Source organism: Colias croceus, chromosome 25, assembly GCF_905220415.1.
Source record: "Colias croceus chromosome 25, ilColCroc2.1".
Taxonomy (NCBI): domain Eukaryota; kingdom Metazoa; phylum Arthropoda; class Insecta; order Lepidoptera; family Pieridae; genus Colias; species Colias croceus.
Genome location: NC_059561.1, coordinates 3683899 through 3703954, shown reverse-complemented (window position 1 = coordinate 3703954; position 20056 = coordinate 3683899). Strand labels below are relative to the sequence as shown.

General features: G+C 32.1%; 1 protein-coding gene across 1 annotated transcript in view; it reads left to right on the top strand.

The window, feature by feature from the left end:
- Positions 1–16761, top strand: part of LOC123703100 (structural maintenance of chromosomes protein 4) — a 52595-nt gene extending 35834 nt beyond the window's left edge. The window contains exons 3-24 of the mRNA XM_045650982.1: positions 322–498; positions 810–914; positions 1337–1524; positions 2088–2228; positions 3268–3436; positions 3920–4032; positions 4374–4586; positions 5111–5233; positions 5335–5452; positions 5846–6048; positions 6378–6562; positions 7092–7221; positions 7699–7840; positions 8166–8294; positions 11573–11730; positions 12612–12750; positions 13059–13238; positions 13711–13890; positions 14629–14758; positions 15350–15467; positions 15663–15846; positions 16559–16761. Coding sequence (XP_045506938.1) covers positions 322–498; positions 810–914; positions 1337–1524; positions 2088–2228; positions 3268–3436; positions 3920–4032; positions 4374–4586; positions 5111–5233; positions 5335–5452; positions 5846–6048; positions 6378–6562; positions 7092–7221; positions 7699–7840; positions 8166–8294; positions 11573–11730; positions 12612–12750; positions 13059–13238; positions 13711–13890; positions 14629–14758; positions 15350–15467; positions 15663–15846; positions 16559–16720 — 3387 coding nt within the window. The 3' untranslated portion in view covers positions 16721–16761. The remainder of the gene's footprint in view (positions 1–321; positions 499–809; positions 915–1336; positions 1525–2087; positions 2229–3267; positions 3437–3919; positions 4033–4373; positions 4587–5110; positions 5234–5334; positions 5453–5845; positions 6049–6377; positions 6563–7091; positions 7222–7698; positions 7841–8165; positions 8295–11572; positions 11731–12611; positions 12751–13058; positions 13239–13710; positions 13891–14628; positions 14759–15349; positions 15468–15662; positions 15847–16558) is intronic.
- Positions 16762–20056: the final 3295 nt, after the last annotated feature.

Here is a 20056-nt window from a genome sequence, read left to right as displayed (position 1 = left end):
CTAACTGCGCGGTGGCCGCGCGGCCGCCACGCGATCGAGCGCGCAGCCACCGCGCAGTTAGTTACTCAAAATTAATTTCAACTTTACGTCCTTGTTAATAAAACATAAATTTGCTATAACTGAACAGCCACCGCGCTCGTCGTCTAACTGCAGCCTCATAAAATAATGTGTATACTTTTACCTGTAGGCCCTTTAACGCTTACCAAGACTTGAAATCAGCAATCTATTTTCTTCTATTATTTATTTTATATGTGCCTCTTATAAAATTTTAGTACCTAACCCCTTTACGGCAGTTATTAATAACTATTATTGTCTTTACAGGAAGGTGAAAGTTACACAGTGGTGCCGAACAGCGAAATTGTGGTATCCAGAACTGCGTTTAAAGATAACTCCTCTTTCTATAATTTAAATGGCCGACGAGTTCAATTCAAGGAAGTTGCGAAGATGCTCCGGTCACATGGCATTGATTTGGATCATAATCGGTTTCTTATATTGCAAGTATGTGCATTTTTAAACTAAGGAACTAACCGTCGTTTAAAAAAAGACTTTTTGTGAATCATAAAATTGATTTTTGATAATCTTATCAGTGTTCGATAATTAAATGTATGACATATATGCCTTATGCACTAATTATGAACATGCTATTCATAAAGATTGAGCTTTCGTAGTCATAGTTGTATATTAATTTGAGAATAATAGGAGCATCATGAAATACGAATTTGTGCATTTATCTCAGAATTTTGTTCTGACTTGATGGTAAAATTCCTTCAGGTTTATAAAAAACTTGTTATTATATTATATTTTCTTAGGGTGAAGTGGAACAGATAGCCATGATGAAGCCAAAAGCACAAACGGAGCACGAATCTGGAATGTTGGAATATTTGGAAGATATCATCGGAACTTCTAGATATAAGGTAAAAATCTATCGCTAGGTTTCAAGTTATCAATGAATATAAAAAAGAAAATTAATGCTTAATTTATTTATATTCTTACCTGGCCTTTTTTTTGTCCAATTTGCCCAGAATAAGAACTAAACAGTATAATATAATTTATGTATGTAATATATTCCTAATGCAGGCATTAGTGGAAGAATATTCAATCGGTTATTAAGTAGTCCTTTAGTTTATAAAAAAAAAATGTCAGACTGACAAAATATAATCAAGCCTTTCTTTTTAATGTTGTCAATGTAACAAACATATTTAGATTTAGGTTGGTAACTTATTAATATAATTATTTTAGGCCACAAAAAGGGCCTATTGTCCCATATTCTGTGATTATTTTTGGGATACAAGAGGGATTTTAAATAAGCAATCAATGACATATTATCCACCTACAGGAACCAATCGAAAAGCTAGCGGTCAAAGTAGAGGAATACAGCGAAATGAGAAAGGAGAAATTGAACAGAGTGCGTCTAGTTGAACAAGAGAAGCAGAGATTGGAACAGCCGATGCGAGAAGCGGTGGATCTTATGGAATTGACTAATACAGCTTTGCGGACCAGGAATACGCTTTTACAGAAGTATATGTAAGTAAAAAAAGCGCACGTGTTCCGAACACAGGTGTCAGAAGTGAAACTTCTTTGGTAACATTCAAATATACCAAAATCGTCGCCTCACTCCATGACGTGACGGTATTGCCATGACGCGACCTTAAAATTTTACTCTCAACTAAAAAGTTTCACTTTAATAATGTTTAGACACAATTTAGATAAAATAGTAGGTACACTCGTTCTGACGACTCTAAGTCTGTGGCACTAGTGAAAATATAAATATGAAATTACCAAGTTTCGCAGTTTTAATGGTTTGATATTTTTCATCCTATCTCAAAAAAGAGGAGGTTTTCAATGAGAAATTTGTAAACAATAAAAAAAAATTCGATAACGACCCGGGATTCGAACCCGCGTCTTTTTGCCGAACCGGGGCAACACCTAGTCTGTTGACTACCCGTGATCCTGCTTGAGCGATAGAATTTCTACTACCCTTTATGCTTTACTATCCTTTAAAAAAACTTATCATTTGAATGCTTAAAGTCCGCGGGTAAAAAAGTCTATAATTTCAATTACTTACAAAAATATTTTTCTTATTTCAGTCACGAAACAAACAAAATAATAGAGAACAAGAATAAAGAATTGGAAGAATTGAAGGAGAATTTGGGGAAAATAGACGAAAAGTTGGCGGAAATTAAACAGCAGCTGCGAGAAAAGACTACAGAACTGAAGAATGGAACGCAGTAAGTATTTTTATTATTTTCTTAAATATATTGTAAAAAAATAAATTTTAACTATTATCACTTAGAAATAATAACTTTAATTAAACATCGTATAAAACAAAGTCGCTTTCTCTATCCCTATCTCTCTTTGTATGCTTAAATCTTTAAAACTACGCAACGGATTTTGATGCGGTTTTTTTTAATAGATAGAGTGATTCAAGAGGAAGTTTTTAGTATATAATTTATTAGGTTTTAGACAAAGCGGGCGAAGCCGCGGTCGGTAAGCTAATATCGGGTATAAGGGTATCTTAAATCTAAAGTGTATGCCAAAAAACCAACTTCTCTAGTGCATTTAAAAGAAAATATCCGACACGACATGGCAGCCATCACTGTGTCTACCTGCCGAGCTGTCATAAATAATTTTAGTGTTCGATTAAATGAGTGCCGTGAACGCAATGGACTGCATTTGGACGATATTATTTTTAAGAAATAAAGTCCCATATTATGCACTTTAATAATTAATAAACATTTTTTCAATACACCGCTTACTTTTTTTTATTCATCCACAAAATATAAACTTTCTTTTGAGACACCCTGTATAATAATAACTTTTTGCTGTGGAATTATTTGTTATCTTTAATCAGTACAGTAGATTTCTAGTTTAAACTTTACAAATATCCCAACATGTAGGTAATTAAGATAAGATTTGTATTTTTGTGTAATAATAAATTCAAAACTAGTGTATCGATATTAATTAATATTTTACCATTTGAAAGCTTAAATTTTTACTGAGTAACATGAGCTAGGCTATTTTTTTTTGTATCGGGACAACCTGGCACAAACCAGGGAAAGCAACTAGTAGCATTAGTGTCCTACCAATATGTGTGTATGTGTATGTATGTTTGTAACTCCTTCACGCTAATACTACTGAACCGAAGTTTTATCCCGGAAATCCCACGGTAACGGGAACTATGCGGGTTTTTCTTTGAAACGCGAGCGAAGCTGCGGGCAGAAGCTACTGAAGCTATAATATAATATACCATGTATAATATGTTTCCAGGCAATTCGACGACATGCAAAAGCAAAAAGACGAAATCGGCGAAAAGTTACAAACGTCCAAACGAAAACTCGTCTCCGTACAAGCTGATAACACTCAAGCTAACAAGAAGAAGGGTAATCTAGAGGAGTTGTTGAAGAATGAGAGGGGAAAACTTATTGAATTGGAATTGGTAAGAATTTGATATGTTAGTTTTATAGCATCTATACTATACGCGCTAATCTCAGGAACTACTGGTCCGATTTGTATAATTCTTTCGGTGTTTGATAGCCCATTTATCGAGGAAGCCTATAGGCTATATATCATCACGCTAAGACCAATAGGAGCGGAGCCACGCCTTTTTGCCTTGACCTCCTCGGCCACCCGTGATCGCGCCAGAGGAAACAAATTAAAAAGAAAATATTGGTGAGATTATTTAGACTATTTGTGTCCCGCGAAATAGCCTGAATTGCTCCTATTGGTCTTAGCGTGATTATATGATATATGATATAGCCTCGATAAGTGGACTATCTAACAATGTAAGAATATTTCAAATCGGACTTTGACGAAATTAATAAAAATATAATCATCAAAAACAGACACATATTTCTAAAAAGTTTCGGAGAAATGCATGGACAAACAGACATACTCATAAACACATGGTTTTTGATTACAGATACCAGATAAGAATAAACGAGAAATAGCAGATTGTGAGGTACTGCTGGCCAAACATATAGAAAATAAACGGAATTCGGAGGAAGAATTACAAACGGTTATGGCTGGTGTAAGGTAAAACATATTACAAGGGAGAGTTTATACTTTATATATAAACTAAAAATCGAAGATAAGGGCATATTTTTTTTTCTTTCTTGTTTTACAATTATAAAATTGTAATTCTTCGCTTTTTTATGTCAAATTATATTGTCTAGACCACGTTAGTCTAAAAAGTGTTTAATATTTTTTTTTAGAAATAATAAACAGTCCACTAAAATCAAGTACCCAAATAACTTTAGAATGTAGTTAAAAAAATGCTAATTATGAATTAAACTTAATTTAATAAAATGAAACAGTTTTGTTCATTGAACTAGATAAATTATGAATTTTAGTGAATTTTACTAAATCTTTTTCAGAGAAAAAACTAAAGGCCTACAAGAACAGAAAGATAGATTGCAAGCGAAACTCATTGATTTGAAGAAAATCGTCGACGAAGCTAATAAAAACTTCAAACTTGCGGAATCTGAGCTAAAAATATATTTAAGTACGGAAAATAAGGAGAAAGAGAAATTAGATAATATGAAAGAAGCTTATGAAAAGGCAGTCAGTGATTTGGACGAAAAGAAATCGTAAGTAAATTAATATTAAACATTTAATTGTTGCTTTTCATAATGTCACTTATTAAAATGCCATAATGCTTCTCGTCAGTCGTGCCATATTACTTCTCGTTAGTCGTGCCATAATGCTTCGCGTTAGTCGTGCCATAATGCTTCTCGTTAGTCGTGCCATAATACTTCTCGTTAGTCGTGCCATAATGCTTCGCGTTAGTCGTGCCATAATGCTTCGCGTTAGTCGTGCCATAATGCTTCTCGTTAGTCGTGCCATAGTGCTTCTCGTTAGTCGTGCCATAATGCTTCGCGTTAGTCGTGCCATAATGCTTCTCGTTAGTCGTGCCATAATGCTTCTCGTTAGTCGTGCCATAATGCTTCTCGTTAGTCGTGCCATAATGCTTCTCGTTAGTCGTGCCATAATGCTTCTCGTTAGTCGTGCCATAATGTCGTAATAATATTTTCAGATCGATGAAAGGAATTCTCTTTGTATGTTATTATAGTAGTATGTATAGACATTTTATGTATTTAAATTTCATTTTCAGTATGAGAGCCAATTTATCAAGAACAGTTCCATCGCAAGAGGCTGAATTAACTCAAGTCAAGGGAAGATTGCAAGCGTTGAAAACCGAAGAAACTAACATTACAAGAGAAGGGAGACAATTGAGGTATTATTATATTGTTTTTATTTATTTTTTTATATGCGTAACAAACAAACTTACATTCACATTAGTAATATCAGTAGGTATTAAATATAATAATATTACAGAGCTCAATTGGAAGAATCGAAGCAAGCAATGAACGCGAACAGATCAAGGGGCAGAGTTTTAGATGCGCTTATGAAGGAAAAACGGTCGGGAAGATTGCCCGGCATTTTTGGGAGATTGGTAAGTTTTTAATTTACTAAATATATGAGGTATAAATTTGTTTGGGTTTTTTAACAAATATTTGCTTTTTTAACAAATATTTTAGAAAAGTGAAACAGAACAGCTAATATTTTTAACGAATTTTAAACGCGATTTAGTTATGTTTTACTACGCGTGTAATATCAAACGCAAAAAAATATTATAATTGTTATACTTTTACTGCCTTTTTGTGGAAAATATAAAAAAAACAAAATTTTGAATACAGATTTATCAACTTAGCAACCTATTATATAACTAGTATATTCTATGTAATCAAAATACTATTTTTGTGCGAAACGGTAAGTAAAAACTTCGCAAAATATTATAGTTAGAAGTGCTTTAGTAGCTTTTTGATCATTTTTTTTTTATTAACAGGGTGATCTCGGCGGCATAGACGCTAAATACGATGTCGCAATATCGACATGTTGTGGGGCGTTAGACAACATAGTAGTGGACAGTGTGGACACGGCGCAGGAGTGCGTCGAGTTCCTGCGCAGGAACGATATAGGGCGGGCCACCTTCATTGCGCTGGACAAACAGCAGCACTTGGTGAAGAATTACGAGAGACGGACTGTTTTGTGAGTGTTTTGTTTCATCATATTCTGAATTGGCTTCATCCTCTTCATCGACATCATCATCACCTTTTATTACGCGTCACTCGCTCGTAGTGACTAAGTTAGAACAGGTGCACACATGCCGCCGGGTTTCAGACCGCCTTGCCGCTGAATGCAGGCATGCATAATAATTAGTTTAGGCTAAAGAGGAAAACCTTATGTATAGTTTTAGGTGAAAATTAATGATTTTTGGCGGATTTATTGCGCGATTTATTTGTTTATTAATAATGGGTTTTCTTATGTATATTTTTGGATACAAAATCAAGATTTTTTGTCATTTTTTTTATTTTCAGCCCAGAAAACGTGCCGCGTCTATTCGACCTGGTCCAAGTGAAAGATCAACGCGTATTAGCGGCGTTTTATTACGCATTACGCGATACGCTCGTAGCGAATGAGTTGGAACAAGCGTCGCGTATCGCGTACGGGGCGACGCGATACCGCGTGGTGACGCTCAGCGGTGACGTCATCGAGATTGCGGGTGAGTTTGTGTGTTTGTTTGTTGAAATAATATGACCGTTTTTTTATAATAGGTATTGGGTTTTGAGAAACTTTTCTTGCAAATAAAACGGCGACTTATGTATACGTAAATGTGTAGGTACTAAGTTTGTTTTTGATTTCCTTTAATTTTTGATCGCGTTGTCTGAGAGAGATTTTTCGGTTTTAGCGATGGCTCTCTTTTATTTTTAGGATACTTATTCTTTTCATTTTTTTAATGTGTTTATGGTGTAAAGTAAAGTATTTTTCATTTAATTTTATACTAAAAAAAATATGTCCGAAGCAAAATTCTGTCTACGCATGTATTACGGTAGTTTTATATTAATCTCTAATCTATGTTAACTTCAAAGAATTCTTTATACAACACCACTCGGACATATTTTTAAGACCTTCTGTGTCTGTCAATGTGAACTTAACTTGTTTACGATGCGGTTTTCAACTAATATTGATATTTTTATCTATAAAAAACATTTATTATCACTATTTTACAAATATTATGCCATTTTTTACAGGAACAATGTCGGGCGGTGGTAAAACGGTGTCTCGCGGACGAATGTCAAGTTCCGTACAACAGGACACGAGCGAACAAGACCCGAGACTCATACAGGCTAAGGAGGAGAAACTTAATGCTATTGATGATAGGTATTTGAATTTAGATAATTATGGATATTATTTGGTTAATCGAGTCTGTAATGTTGGTTTTATATTTTATCAATTATCAATAATTTAATGATATTTTGAATTTGACACCATTGTTGCAAAGTCATGTTTGCTATAGTTTTTTATTTCACTTTTTATTACGCGCCGTGTGTCGTCGTTAAATAAAAATATTTTTTTTCGAACCTTACAATAATGTACATATTCTGTATTGTAAATAGTCATATTACATTTGCCTTTGTAATAACTAATACTATTATAATAGTATATTATTATGAAATATATTTTAAAATCCTACTAATATTATAAATGCGAAAGTTTGTGAGGATGGATGTGTATGTGTATGTTTGTTACTCTTTCACGCAAATACTACTGAACCGATTACAATAAAATTTAGCACACGTATAGAGGGTAGCTTGCATTAACACATAGATTATAAAGCTTTACGTTATAATTTTCCAGATTAACCGAAATACGTACAGAACAAGAAAGCTTAGAAGAACAACTTGTAACTTTACAAAGGAGTAGCCAAGAGGGGAAACGGACTTTGCACAAATTGGAGATTGAACTGAACAGTTTGAAGGAACAAGTGCCTAATTTACAAGTAAGTTTTATTACAAATAATAATTATTATTAATAATAATGTTTTAATTATTAATAGAATGTTGGAATTTGCCAAAAATTGCAAAGAAAACATGTTTAAAAACTTGTCAATAATAAAATAACAAAGTCGTAGTTAGATTTACTTATTTGATTTCATAATAATGTTGTAGCAAATTATTGTAATATAGATATTTGGCTAACATAATTTATGTTCTATATAATATATAATAGAACATAAATCAGAATATTTTTCTCTAGAATGGTATATATTCTCATACCTATTTAGAAATGGATGCGGTATTATATAAAAAGGTAATTAATTTCAGAAACAAATCGAACATCAAGAGCGAAAAGTAGCTTCGTGTAGAGTTGACGAATCCAAGAAAGCTACATTGGAAGGGAAAATACAAAATGCTGAGGAAAAATTAAATAAGGCTAATCATGATGCTGGGGAGGTAAATAATATTAACATTTTTTTTTATTTTATTTAACCTTTTGAACGCCAGAGCAAAAACGCATCGCCGTGCCCTCCACGCCAAGCCACAAATTCAATGAGATAACCTTGAAAATAGTAGGGAGTCCAAAATGTTATCGATAAACATAATAATTCACATCTGAATATTTGAATAAACAGCTTATAACACAAAAATAATATTTATTTAACCTCATCTCCTACTGTAAAAACTTAAGACCACATTTATAGCAACTATCAACAAAAAAAATCAACCTTTTGAGATACAAAAATACATATAAAATTGCAGCAAGTTACAGCACTATTCTCTATCAGTTACGCCCCATTGGCATGTATACATGCCAATGGCGCGGGCAACCATCCTTTTTTTTATAATCTCTCGCTTCTGATTAGGGATGTGTAGCTGTATATTATTATAACTTATCGAGTTTATTTATTAAGTTTATATGAACTATAGGTATTATTGTGGAGTGTTTATTTGTAAATATCAAAACAACTATTACCTTTAAATAAAGGGAATTGCATTAAAACTACATATTTATTTTCCAATCATTTAGTTTAATACTTGAGTTATTACAAATACTAATTATATGTAGGTACCTATTTAGGTCAATTACCATATTTTGATATGACATAGCGACAATTTGTATCATAAGAATATTCTAATAAAGGCACTGATTAGACTTATTAGGTAATAAATTTTGAAAACTGCTAAATAGGTAAGTACCTACAGATTTTTAGAGATATTTATACATTTTGGACCTAAGCGAATTTTTATCATTACATGGACAATAAATATTATGCTAGAACGCATACATTGTGTTTGTGACGATAAAATAAAAAATAATAAAAAAATCAACAATTGTATATAATCATTATGTTCATTAACAGCCTTGTATTTACCTACCTATCTATATAATAATTATGCTCATTAATAGCCTTGTACTTATTTGATTATAATATTGGTAGATACCTTCTCGATAAAATATTTTTACAACTTTCCGCACTTAACAACACGGCACGCGCTTACGACGTCACCAGTCCGACATCTATTCATGTCAATGGCGCAGAAGGGATTGCATATCGATACTGTGCTAGGGATGCGCATGATTGGCGAAAAGGAAAATATTCAAATCAACAATATCCACAATATAGACAATATGGTATTATACCAAAGAATGTAGTATTTACCTTTTTTCTCAGTGACTAAGCTTATATATTTTTTTTGTAGTTATTACAAAAATTAAGCGAATTAGAGTAATTTCGCTGAAATTTTAATGAAGTTACTTGAATATTACACTACATCACTAGTAGGCACGTATACATGTCATTGGCGCGAGAGAACATGCTTTTTTAGCCATTAATTAAGTTATTTTTTGTCATCAAATATTTGAATAACTACTTGGCAATTTTGTTTACTGTGTACAATTATGTAATAACTGGGGATTCAGTTCATAAACTGTATAAATAAAACACGTAAAAGTAAAGGTTTAATATGTTTATTTTGTATTTATCTATGATATGTTTCTTGGCATGTATAGGTCTACCAGAATCTGATGGCATATTTATATTTAAGAAATAAAAGATTTTCATGTGGCAACTTATTTGACAACTATCAAATTGGTTGTCAAATTATTTGTCTTTTTTGCAGTTGATATATAATTTTTAGGATTTTGTCTAAAAAATCTTCGAAAATGTCGAAAAAGCCGCTGTGATCACAAGCAAGAGGTGTTGTTTATAATGTGTATAGAAAAATATTTGATGAAGAAGGGTCAAACACATCACAATTTTCAATTTAGAATATTTTATTGGTAAATTGGACTTACCCGCTTTGATACTTTTAATTAAAAAAATATTATATGTAGGTAACTATAATATTGTTTGTTGATTGGAATATAATTATATGAAAACTTATTACAGGAGTTTCCAATACGGCTATTCGTCAAGTCCAAGCTGTCCAAGTCAATTTTATAATGTGTGTATCTGTTAATACTTACGAAAATAAACATAGTTTTATTTTACTTTTATTTTATTTTTTAAAAAATTATAAGCAGTCTAGTTTTCTATCGATATAACATCGATATTTTCACATGGCATAATGATAATGAACATACAAATATAGGTATGTGTAAATAATAATATTATGTATTACCTGTGTAAAAGTAATATGTATATTATACATGTAAGTATGTACCTACATAATATTAAGTGGATATCTCATTATTAAGTACAGTATTGTCCACTTATGTAATGTGACTAATGATATAAACTAAAAAATAAGCAGTATCAAGATCGTTCAGTCCATTTTCCCTAGGGTTGCACACTCAAAATTTTGATTTCCCTAATTGCCATCAGATTCTGGTTTACCTATATAGGTGTCGTTGGCGCACAGGGCACGATTGCGCATGACATCTATAGATGTCATTGGCGTTCAAAAGGTTAATAATGCGATAGATCATTATCACAATAAGTTCCTATTTATAGATGTAGTTATAGAGTCAATTTGTTTGTCATGTATAAAATACTAAGGTTACCCACAAAATAATCTGAATTATTTTATTTACTAGAAAACAAAATTTCACATTTATTTAAAACACAATTTTGCGATGCGAAACCTTACGAGGTTTGTAGCAACGCTCATATGAATATCAATTTAAAAATGGCTTTTATCTTTCGTAGCTATACAGTTATTTCTTATCATTTTTCTTAGTTAATTGGTTTTGTAGTAAATCGCAACCTTTTCGATCGGAGTGTCATTTTTGAACAAAGCAGGTTTATAATTTCTAAATTTTTAATCTATTACCACAGAATACATAATAGTAGCTAAACGCTACAGAACGGACACTCTCCGCCTCCCGCCAAAATTAAACACTTACCTCACCCCGCACGATCAGACATAAAATGGTCCGTATTTTTCTGCAAGGAAGATACGCAACGAAGATTGACAACATTAATCCAATTGACTTAAAGTAATTTTATTATTTTGGATTTGTGATTATCGTTTTTCGTAGAAAATGGTTTAGATATTGTGCTGTTTACGGATGTATTTCATCAGAAAAACGCGATTTTTTTTTACGCTAGTCACAAATGTGCCAACCATAAAGCGTTAACACACACATTTTCAGTCTCTACAGTGTGACTGTCAAAACGATAAGTTTGTATGGAGTGTCCGGGGTTAGCTACTACTTTACAGTTTATACATTGTACTTTATTTTTTATTATTACGATTTCAAGTTTGCGTTTTATTTGTTTTTATTTTAGATAGAAAAAGAAGTGCACGGTGTTGACGCGCAAATAGCAGCGGTAGCGGGAAACAAAGTGAAGGAATTGCAGAAGATAGTCGACGAATTGACTAAGAAAATAGATAAAGTTAACGCGGAAATTACTAAATTGAGGGTTGGAATTAACACTAGTATACGGTGAGTTTTATATTAAACTACGTAATTACTTCGCTTATAACTTAGGGTTATAAATAATAATAGTTTAAAAAAACTAAAAAACACGCTTTTTATATAAAACCGAACTAAAAAAATAGAAAATGTTATCAAATTAGTGTATTGTCATCGGTCCTCAATAAATCTACAAAGTTTGAACGAAATCTGGCCGTTTAAAGTGGGTCAAAATCGCGCCCAAAGAAGTCGGTTACAAACAAACATACAGGTGAAGCTAATATAAAGCATGTAAAAATTGACCGATATATACAATAGGCACACAAAATTTAATTAGAATCGGTCTAACCGTTTCCGAGGATTATGGCAATTAACATTGTGACACAATTTTTTTTAAATAAATAGAGAAAGATAAGAGTTTATAATTCATGCATTATTATGCATTTACATACAATAAACAACTAAAGGTTTGAAAAGTTATCCGAATCAAAACTCTGCCTATGTGTCTATTAGGCAGAGTTTTCTAATGTGCGTATACAATAGACTTTGAACATGACTGGCAGGAGATAAGGTGTTAAATTGAACAAATGTTTTAATCGTGTGTGTAAATGTTAATTTTTACGTATATTACGCTGCTCGAACTTTTTTACAGCCTTTTAATATGCTATTAGTGTCTAGTTGTTTATAGTAGTAATGGGCTTAGTTAAGCAATAACGTTTGTATTTAAATTTAATGTAATTGACCCACGAAGTGAAATAAACCGTTATTGCAATGCAATATGGGGGTTTCAAGAATCGAATTTTATGGTCCAAAAGTATATTTATATTTATGACACACACCCTAAAAATATCAAATAATAATTTTAGTAAAATCTAATTTTGACTTACTCAAATATTTATGTTGAATTTCAGTAATACAAAGAAGTCAAAAGATAAAATAACACAAATGGAAGCGGATTTGAAGGAAACGGAGAAGAATTTAGAAACTTACGGCAATCAGAAACGACAGTTGACTCTGGATATTGGCAACTTGCAAAAGGAATTTGAAGATGTATGTAAATAATATATATTTATTTTAACTTATTTAACCAGTAAGTTAACATTATTCTCTGATAATAATAAATATAGATATTTCCCGTTTTATTTTTTAAAAGTTATTATTGTCATTTTACTCATTAGGTAAAGGGCTTTCGATTTCAGTATAAAGTTTTTTGATATCTGCAATAGTTACGGAATAATCGCCTGTGCACACTTAACGATTACACCCTGTATATTATGTACAACATGCTAGAAACTGCACTAGGAATAAAAAAAAAATTAAACAACATTTATTTACAAATAAATTAAATAATTTTACAGCTCGGTGAACAAATAACTGAAGGTACGAGCGAATTCGCGGGACTACGTAAAGAAATCGCGAAACTACAAGAGAATGAAAATAAAATAAAATCGGAAAGGCTAGAAGCTAATAATTCTGTCAGTAAAATGGAGAAAACGATACAAGATTGTAGTAGCAAGACTCCGCAATGGGAGAGAGAGGTATGTACATCGAATATTTTAAATATATATATATTTTAAATTGAATACAATGGGTTTATTTTGTATTGGTGACAAATTGTTACCTACGCCAAAGTTCGATGATGAAAAAAACAATGTCTATATACAAAAGGATGTCGTTAGGTACATAAAGAAAGCCTGACAGCACATGAATATTGTATGTACCAAACAATATTTTTATGTGCTAATAATACGGTAATAAATAATACGGTTATAAAAGTATAGCTTAAAAAATTGCAAATCTGCAAGCGTTTTATTGAGTTTATGTGAACTGAGTCCTTACTTTTTTAATTTAATTAATTTTCAGTACGAGGTAATAGTAAATTAAAGTCTAATTGATGTAAAAGATATCATATATCATTAATTTTACAATAAAACCGCCATATCCTTAAACTTACATATTTGATAATAATTAAACATTTAGTTAATAAACTAATATTTATTTATTTTTTAGCTCCAATCACTCCGCCTCGAAGATCCCGGTATAAACATACCGGGAATCGAACGTCCGACCCCCCTCGTTACACACACAACAGAGGAGCTCGAGGAATGTTCAGTGGAAGAGCTTAGGAATAGATTATCGGCGCAAAAAGCAAGGATAGGAGATGGGAAACCCAACTTACAGGCTATACAGGTATTTTTTATATATTTAAAAGTAAGTTTCAAAGAAAATTCCTGTGGAAATGAGATTAATCGCGATAAAATAGTCTATATACATAAAAAAATCGTGCAATATCGCTCCGTTACGACGTGAAATAAAGAAAAACACACAATAATAATCTACACTAATATTATAAAGAGGAAAACTTTGTTTGTTTGTTTGTTTGTTTGATTGTAACGAAAAGGCTCATAAACTACTGGACCGATTTTAAAAATTCTTTCACCATTCGAAAGCTACATATTATCCACGGGTAACATAGGCTAGGTTTTATCCCGGAAATACCACGGGAACGGGAACTATGCGGGTTTTTCTTTGAAAACGCTCGTGAAGCCGCAGGCGGAAAGCTAGTAAATAATAATTAAGCTCACTTTCGTATTTCCTACATAATATTAATTTGTTAAATTACAAAATATAAATGTAAAGAAAGAAAGTGAAATATACACTTCATACATATGATATATATATAAGGTATACAAGGTATACAAGGTAATATATAAGGTAGGTAAGGTATACAATAAGAATATGAATTTATTTCAAAAAATTGTAGCTCCTTTTATTAACGCTTATTTCGGGTACTAAACTATAATTTTAAAAGATCAGTTATGTTTTTTAGATAATAATTTGCAAGTAATAATGGTTATTCACAAAATAGTAAGTTCACACAACAGGTTTAATTCTTATAATAATTAATACGACATTTTTTGTTTACAGGATTATAAAGCCAAAGAAGAATTATACTTACGTCGGGCCGCGGAGTTGGATGAAATAACAACACAAAGGAATGAAATGCGCAATCTGTACGATCAGTTACGTAAGAAAAGAACTTCTGACTTTCTGAGCGGTAAGTTTTATAAATTAAAATATCCACCTAACTACATATAAAATATCTTAAAAGTATTGATTTTAATACTTATTGGTTGTGTGATTTTTCAAAGTAACTTTTTGTTCCGTTTATTTATTGAAGTGGAACTTCTTTATCGGGGTTGGAAAAAAATTTAGTGTAACATTTTTTCGTTACGCGTGACATTTTTCCGTTACGCGCCATCTTTTTCTTATCCCTACCACGCGTGATTCGACGTATTTCTGTAAAGTTGCATATAGCAAATTATTTTTAAAAAAGTTAGGTCATAAAGAAGTTTCACTTCTTACGTGTGTACATTAGTACACGCCCCCTTTTTTATTATATCTCTCTGTTTAATTTTATTGCGTACATATTAAATAAGGATTTTTGAAGTGAAACTTCTTTAGGCGCTTTGTGAGAAAAATTTAAAAGTCGCATCATAGTAATACCGTCACGTCGGGGAGTAAGGCAAGGATTTTGGTATCTTTGATTCTTGCCAAAGAAGTTTCATTTGTGACACTTGTGCTCGAAACACACACTTTCTATAGCGTATTAAAGTATAAAAATAATAAAATAATAAATATTTTACAGGTTTCAATACAATAACATCGAAACTAAAGGAGATGTATCAAATGATAACACTGGGAGGTGATGCCGAGTTGGAATTAGTGGATTCTTTAGATCCATTCACTGAGGGAATTATTTTCAGGTAAAAAAAAAAACTTTTTAGCTAGCTTTTAAGCTATTTTTCTTTAGATTTCTTTGTTACTTATGTAATTTGATGGACATGTATTTCGTTTAGACACAGAAAATACTAGGAATAAAACCATTAGTTACTATTATTTTTATAAATGCAATATTTATTAATATAACAATTAATGATAATTATTTTGTTACATTTCAGTGTACGCCCACCAAATAAATCATGGAAGAACATATCAAACCTGTCGGGAGGTGAGAAAACTCTATCATCTTTGGCTCTCGTGTTCGCGCTACACTACTACAAGCCAACACCGCTATATGTGATGGATGAAATCGACGCAGCGCTGGATTTCAAGAATATATCCATTGTCGCTAATTATATTAAGGTATTATATTTTTTAAGGGGCCTTAGTAGGTGAACACGGCAAAATGGACTGTTTTCTATGAGCTATAATTGAAAATATTGAAGTTTTTTCGCACTGGAATTTCTAATATGTATTACAGAACATATGTGTGATGGGATGACTGTTTCCAAAACACGATTGGAAACATTTTGCTCGATAAAAAAAAATCCTGAAGTTACCTCTAAAATATCATATAAATGCTCATTACAACCGTATTTTACGATAATAATTCGTATAAAATCACAAATACATAGGTATTTACCTTGTCGATTTCGTGACTGTTTTAGATTTAGAAAATACTAAATATTTTCATTCACTTTTTGATAAAAATGTGAATGGCGCTTACGATTTTTAGTTTGGAGCACGTTGATTCCATACTAAACGCGGACCCCCTCACCGCTTACCTCAGGCCCGAATAGCTGAATTTTCGCTGACCGCCTAACCCCTCTTAATATTGGATTTTGTGTTATTTTTATGTGTGAATTCTTTGTAAGAAAATGTCCCAGTGTTGTTTTAAAAAGAAAGCTAATCGAGTTATCTTCATTTTACTTCATATTTATTGATGTAACACAATGCTTTTAAATTTATACAAAAAATAATATCGAATGAGATTTATTCATACCCTTTTATTATTTAGGTATTTAATTGATATGCTATTACAAATAATAATAATAAATATCTATTTATTTTTCAGGAACGTACGAAAAATGCGCAGTTCATCATAATATCTCTTCGCTACAATATGTTCGAAGCGTGCAACCGACTCGTCGGGATCTACAAAACTCAAGATTGTACCAAATCTGTTACTGTCGAAAATAAAGTGCCCGAAACCATTGATAATGTGGCTAAATGTTGATTTTTGTGTAGTTTTAATTAAATAAATTTGATTTTCGTAGAGTTTTATCTTTTATTTTAACGAATTCCCAAGATATATAAATACCTAATAAACATACACACAACACTTACACACACACGTACACATTACACGTACACGTATCCTAAGAACATGATGTTTTATAAACTAACTGACCTAGAAAACTGATTTGCCTTTCACTCATTACTTACGGAATAAAAATTTCATAAAAATCATTACTTACAGCATTTTCAGATGAGTATGGCGATACAAATTTATTTTAATTCAAATTCATTTATTTGCCAGTAAACACTATACATGTAACAATTTAGTTTTTCAGCATGTTTAGTCATTATTAACATAAGTATATACTGTCATACATATTTTTTTATTTCAATTAATTTTAATTTGTCAAAACATTTGATTTTGATAAATATCGGCCTATTTAAATTATCAATAGGTTCATTATTCATTACACAGTCACACATTCATAAAATTTCACAAAAAAACATTCGATACTAAAATGTTATTAATCTACAAATCTAAGAAGTCTGACACATTCTGTGAACAACATAATTTAATAACTCAGCCCCCGGAATCACTGTGATTCCTTATTCATTGTCACAGACACAATAGAAAATCTATTGTGATATATGATAAATATGATAAACATCTCTTATCAACTATACGTAGGAATAATAAAATAGTTAAACAAGAATCGTGCAGAACCTGTATCGCGGGTAGGCACTCTTATGTAATGGGTCCAAGGCTGTACAACAAAATTTCCCAAATAATATCCATTTATCCACTCACAAAAAATAAACTAAAATTAGTTTTGAAAGAATGGCTTCTTACTTTGAATTACGAGGATACAGAGGTATTGCTAACTTTTAGGACGTAATACTTAAGTAATGAAAGTAAAATACATTAAAATTAATTATTTTTTTTATTTTTATTTATTTAGTTACTTAGTGAATGACTGGCTTTATATATCCAGTCATTCGATCCCAAGACCCGTCGTTGGTCGTAGGGCTAAGTGCAAGTGTAGTGGGAATTTTATTATTAATTTTGCCTAAATAAACACAATGATAATTATATATTTTTAATATATACAAAACTCTTGCTTTCTGGACTGGTGGTTACAACTGAGCTTAGGTATGATAGTGGTTTATATATTCTTTGTAGTTTTTCTTATTTCTAGCGTTTTTTTTTTTTTTTTCTTTTTTTTCTCTCAACAAGTATAAATAAAATGTGATCCAAAGAAGTGAGGAGTGGGGGCCTGGTGACCTAAAATACAGGTAATTTTTATTACCTAGTTTAGGCACCAGTCTCACACTTATTTATATGTAATCGAAATGTGTACTTATTTAATGTAACCAATGTGAGAAATAAACTCTTTTTTATTTATTTTTTTTTTTTTTATTTATTGTGTCGTGGACCGATCGGGCCGCTCGGGGCTCAATGGGTTAAAATGTATGTGTGAAATACTCGACCATCCATAAAGAACGCTCTACGAGGAACTTCAAAAGTTGCCATTTTAATTTGGTGGTAGGGAACAACTCCAGTAAATTATTGAAAACTTATAAAGCCATTGCATAGCTATTCAAGAGCGTACGAGCGAGATCTTTATACAAAGGAGTGCCTAAACGCGTCGGGTCCCTTTTAGTGAAAAGCGAGCTCAAAGGTTATTACGAATTTATAATTATTTTTTACTAAAATTATGGCTACGCACATGAAAAATTGGCTTACAACAGCTTACAAAGGAACCGTCACCCGCTACAGGTCTTATATATACATTTTTTCTGGGCTAAAAAAAACTTGATTAAGATTAACGAAATTCCCCCACAAAAGTAATCCGTACATTGATGTAACCGTGTCGTGGAATAATATTAGAGCAGCTTTTTAGACAGTGTTACTGTAGTCTTACGGATACCTACGCCGCGGCCGCGCCGGCCGGCGTCGGCCGTAGTGCAAACACGAATTTACTTCGTGTACCTAACTTTCAACACATATGACCCACAGAGCAAGTAATATGACCTGTGACTTTCAACTATATCTTTGATCAAGAACTAAGCCTAAAAATTTGGTTTCAGTGTAAATTTTTGAATCTTTTTATGCTGTTATTATAAAATTGGATGTCATTTGTTTTTGCTAGAATTACGTTTAATCCGTTATCCTCTAAACTCTACAGTTGTATTCTGTGACAGGTATTATGAATATAACTTGACTCGATACTTGAAATAAGTTAATAAATTTTCAACCTTTTTCCCTCTAAGCTATAGCTTACAGTAAAACGGGAATTTTTGCGTAGGTGTGAAGTTTGCCGACACAAAGATCTCCTTTGTTTCAGAGAAGAAACAAATAAAGGATTTATCTGCTCATTTTAGGAATCTTTATATTCAGATATTGTAGAACATGGGCGACGATTGAATGCATAATTCAACATAATCGCATAATTATAAATTTATAGATAGTGCTTAGATTGATAATAATCTACATTCGGAAATACAGTTGCATTTAAATAGTTCCTGGATATTGAGTTTTATAGCATTCCAAAGTTTTAGGCCGGAACACAGGTGGCCGAGAGGCGTTGAAAGGTGAAAGACGCGGGTTCGAATCCCGCTGAATAATAGAATTTTAAAAACTTATTCTTCATCAATTTTTAGTTTCCTATCGCTGAAAACGAGGTGATGTTAAAAATAAAACACATAAATAACATTATTAAATTTATTTTGCACAATTATGAACATCTCGACTTACAAAAAATAGTGAAAGATTACAACAATATTGCATTAATTGTTTACTTTGATACGAGCATTTTATGAAAGCATAACCTTAATATTTTAACTTTTTTTTTAAATTACATGTGTGCATATAATAGGAGAGGATTATAATTGATAAGTAATCAATAAAATAGTTGAGTGTAAGGAACATAAGTTTAAGGCTTGGTTGCACCATATTTTAGTTATAGCTGTTAAAGTTAATGTCAAATTTAACAATAACAGTAACAGTGACTTTTACTGTGACAACGAAATGGGTTGTACCCGCGTATTTTTATAAAAACCCGCCCTTTTTATAAAAATACGCGCCGTACACGGACCGCTTCAAGCAGTTGAGACCGACTGCTCGAAGCCGCGACCGCGCGGTGAACTATCGACATTCATTCACTGCCGTACACGGACTGCTCGAGCAGTCGCGACTGCTTCAAGCCGTCAACTGCGCGGTTTGTAGCGACAGCTCGAGCAGTCAACGACCGACCGCTCGAGCAGTCCGTGTACGTCGGTCAGCCGTTAATTGCTCGAGCAGTCCGTGTACGGCAGGGCTAAAGTTATCAGTCTC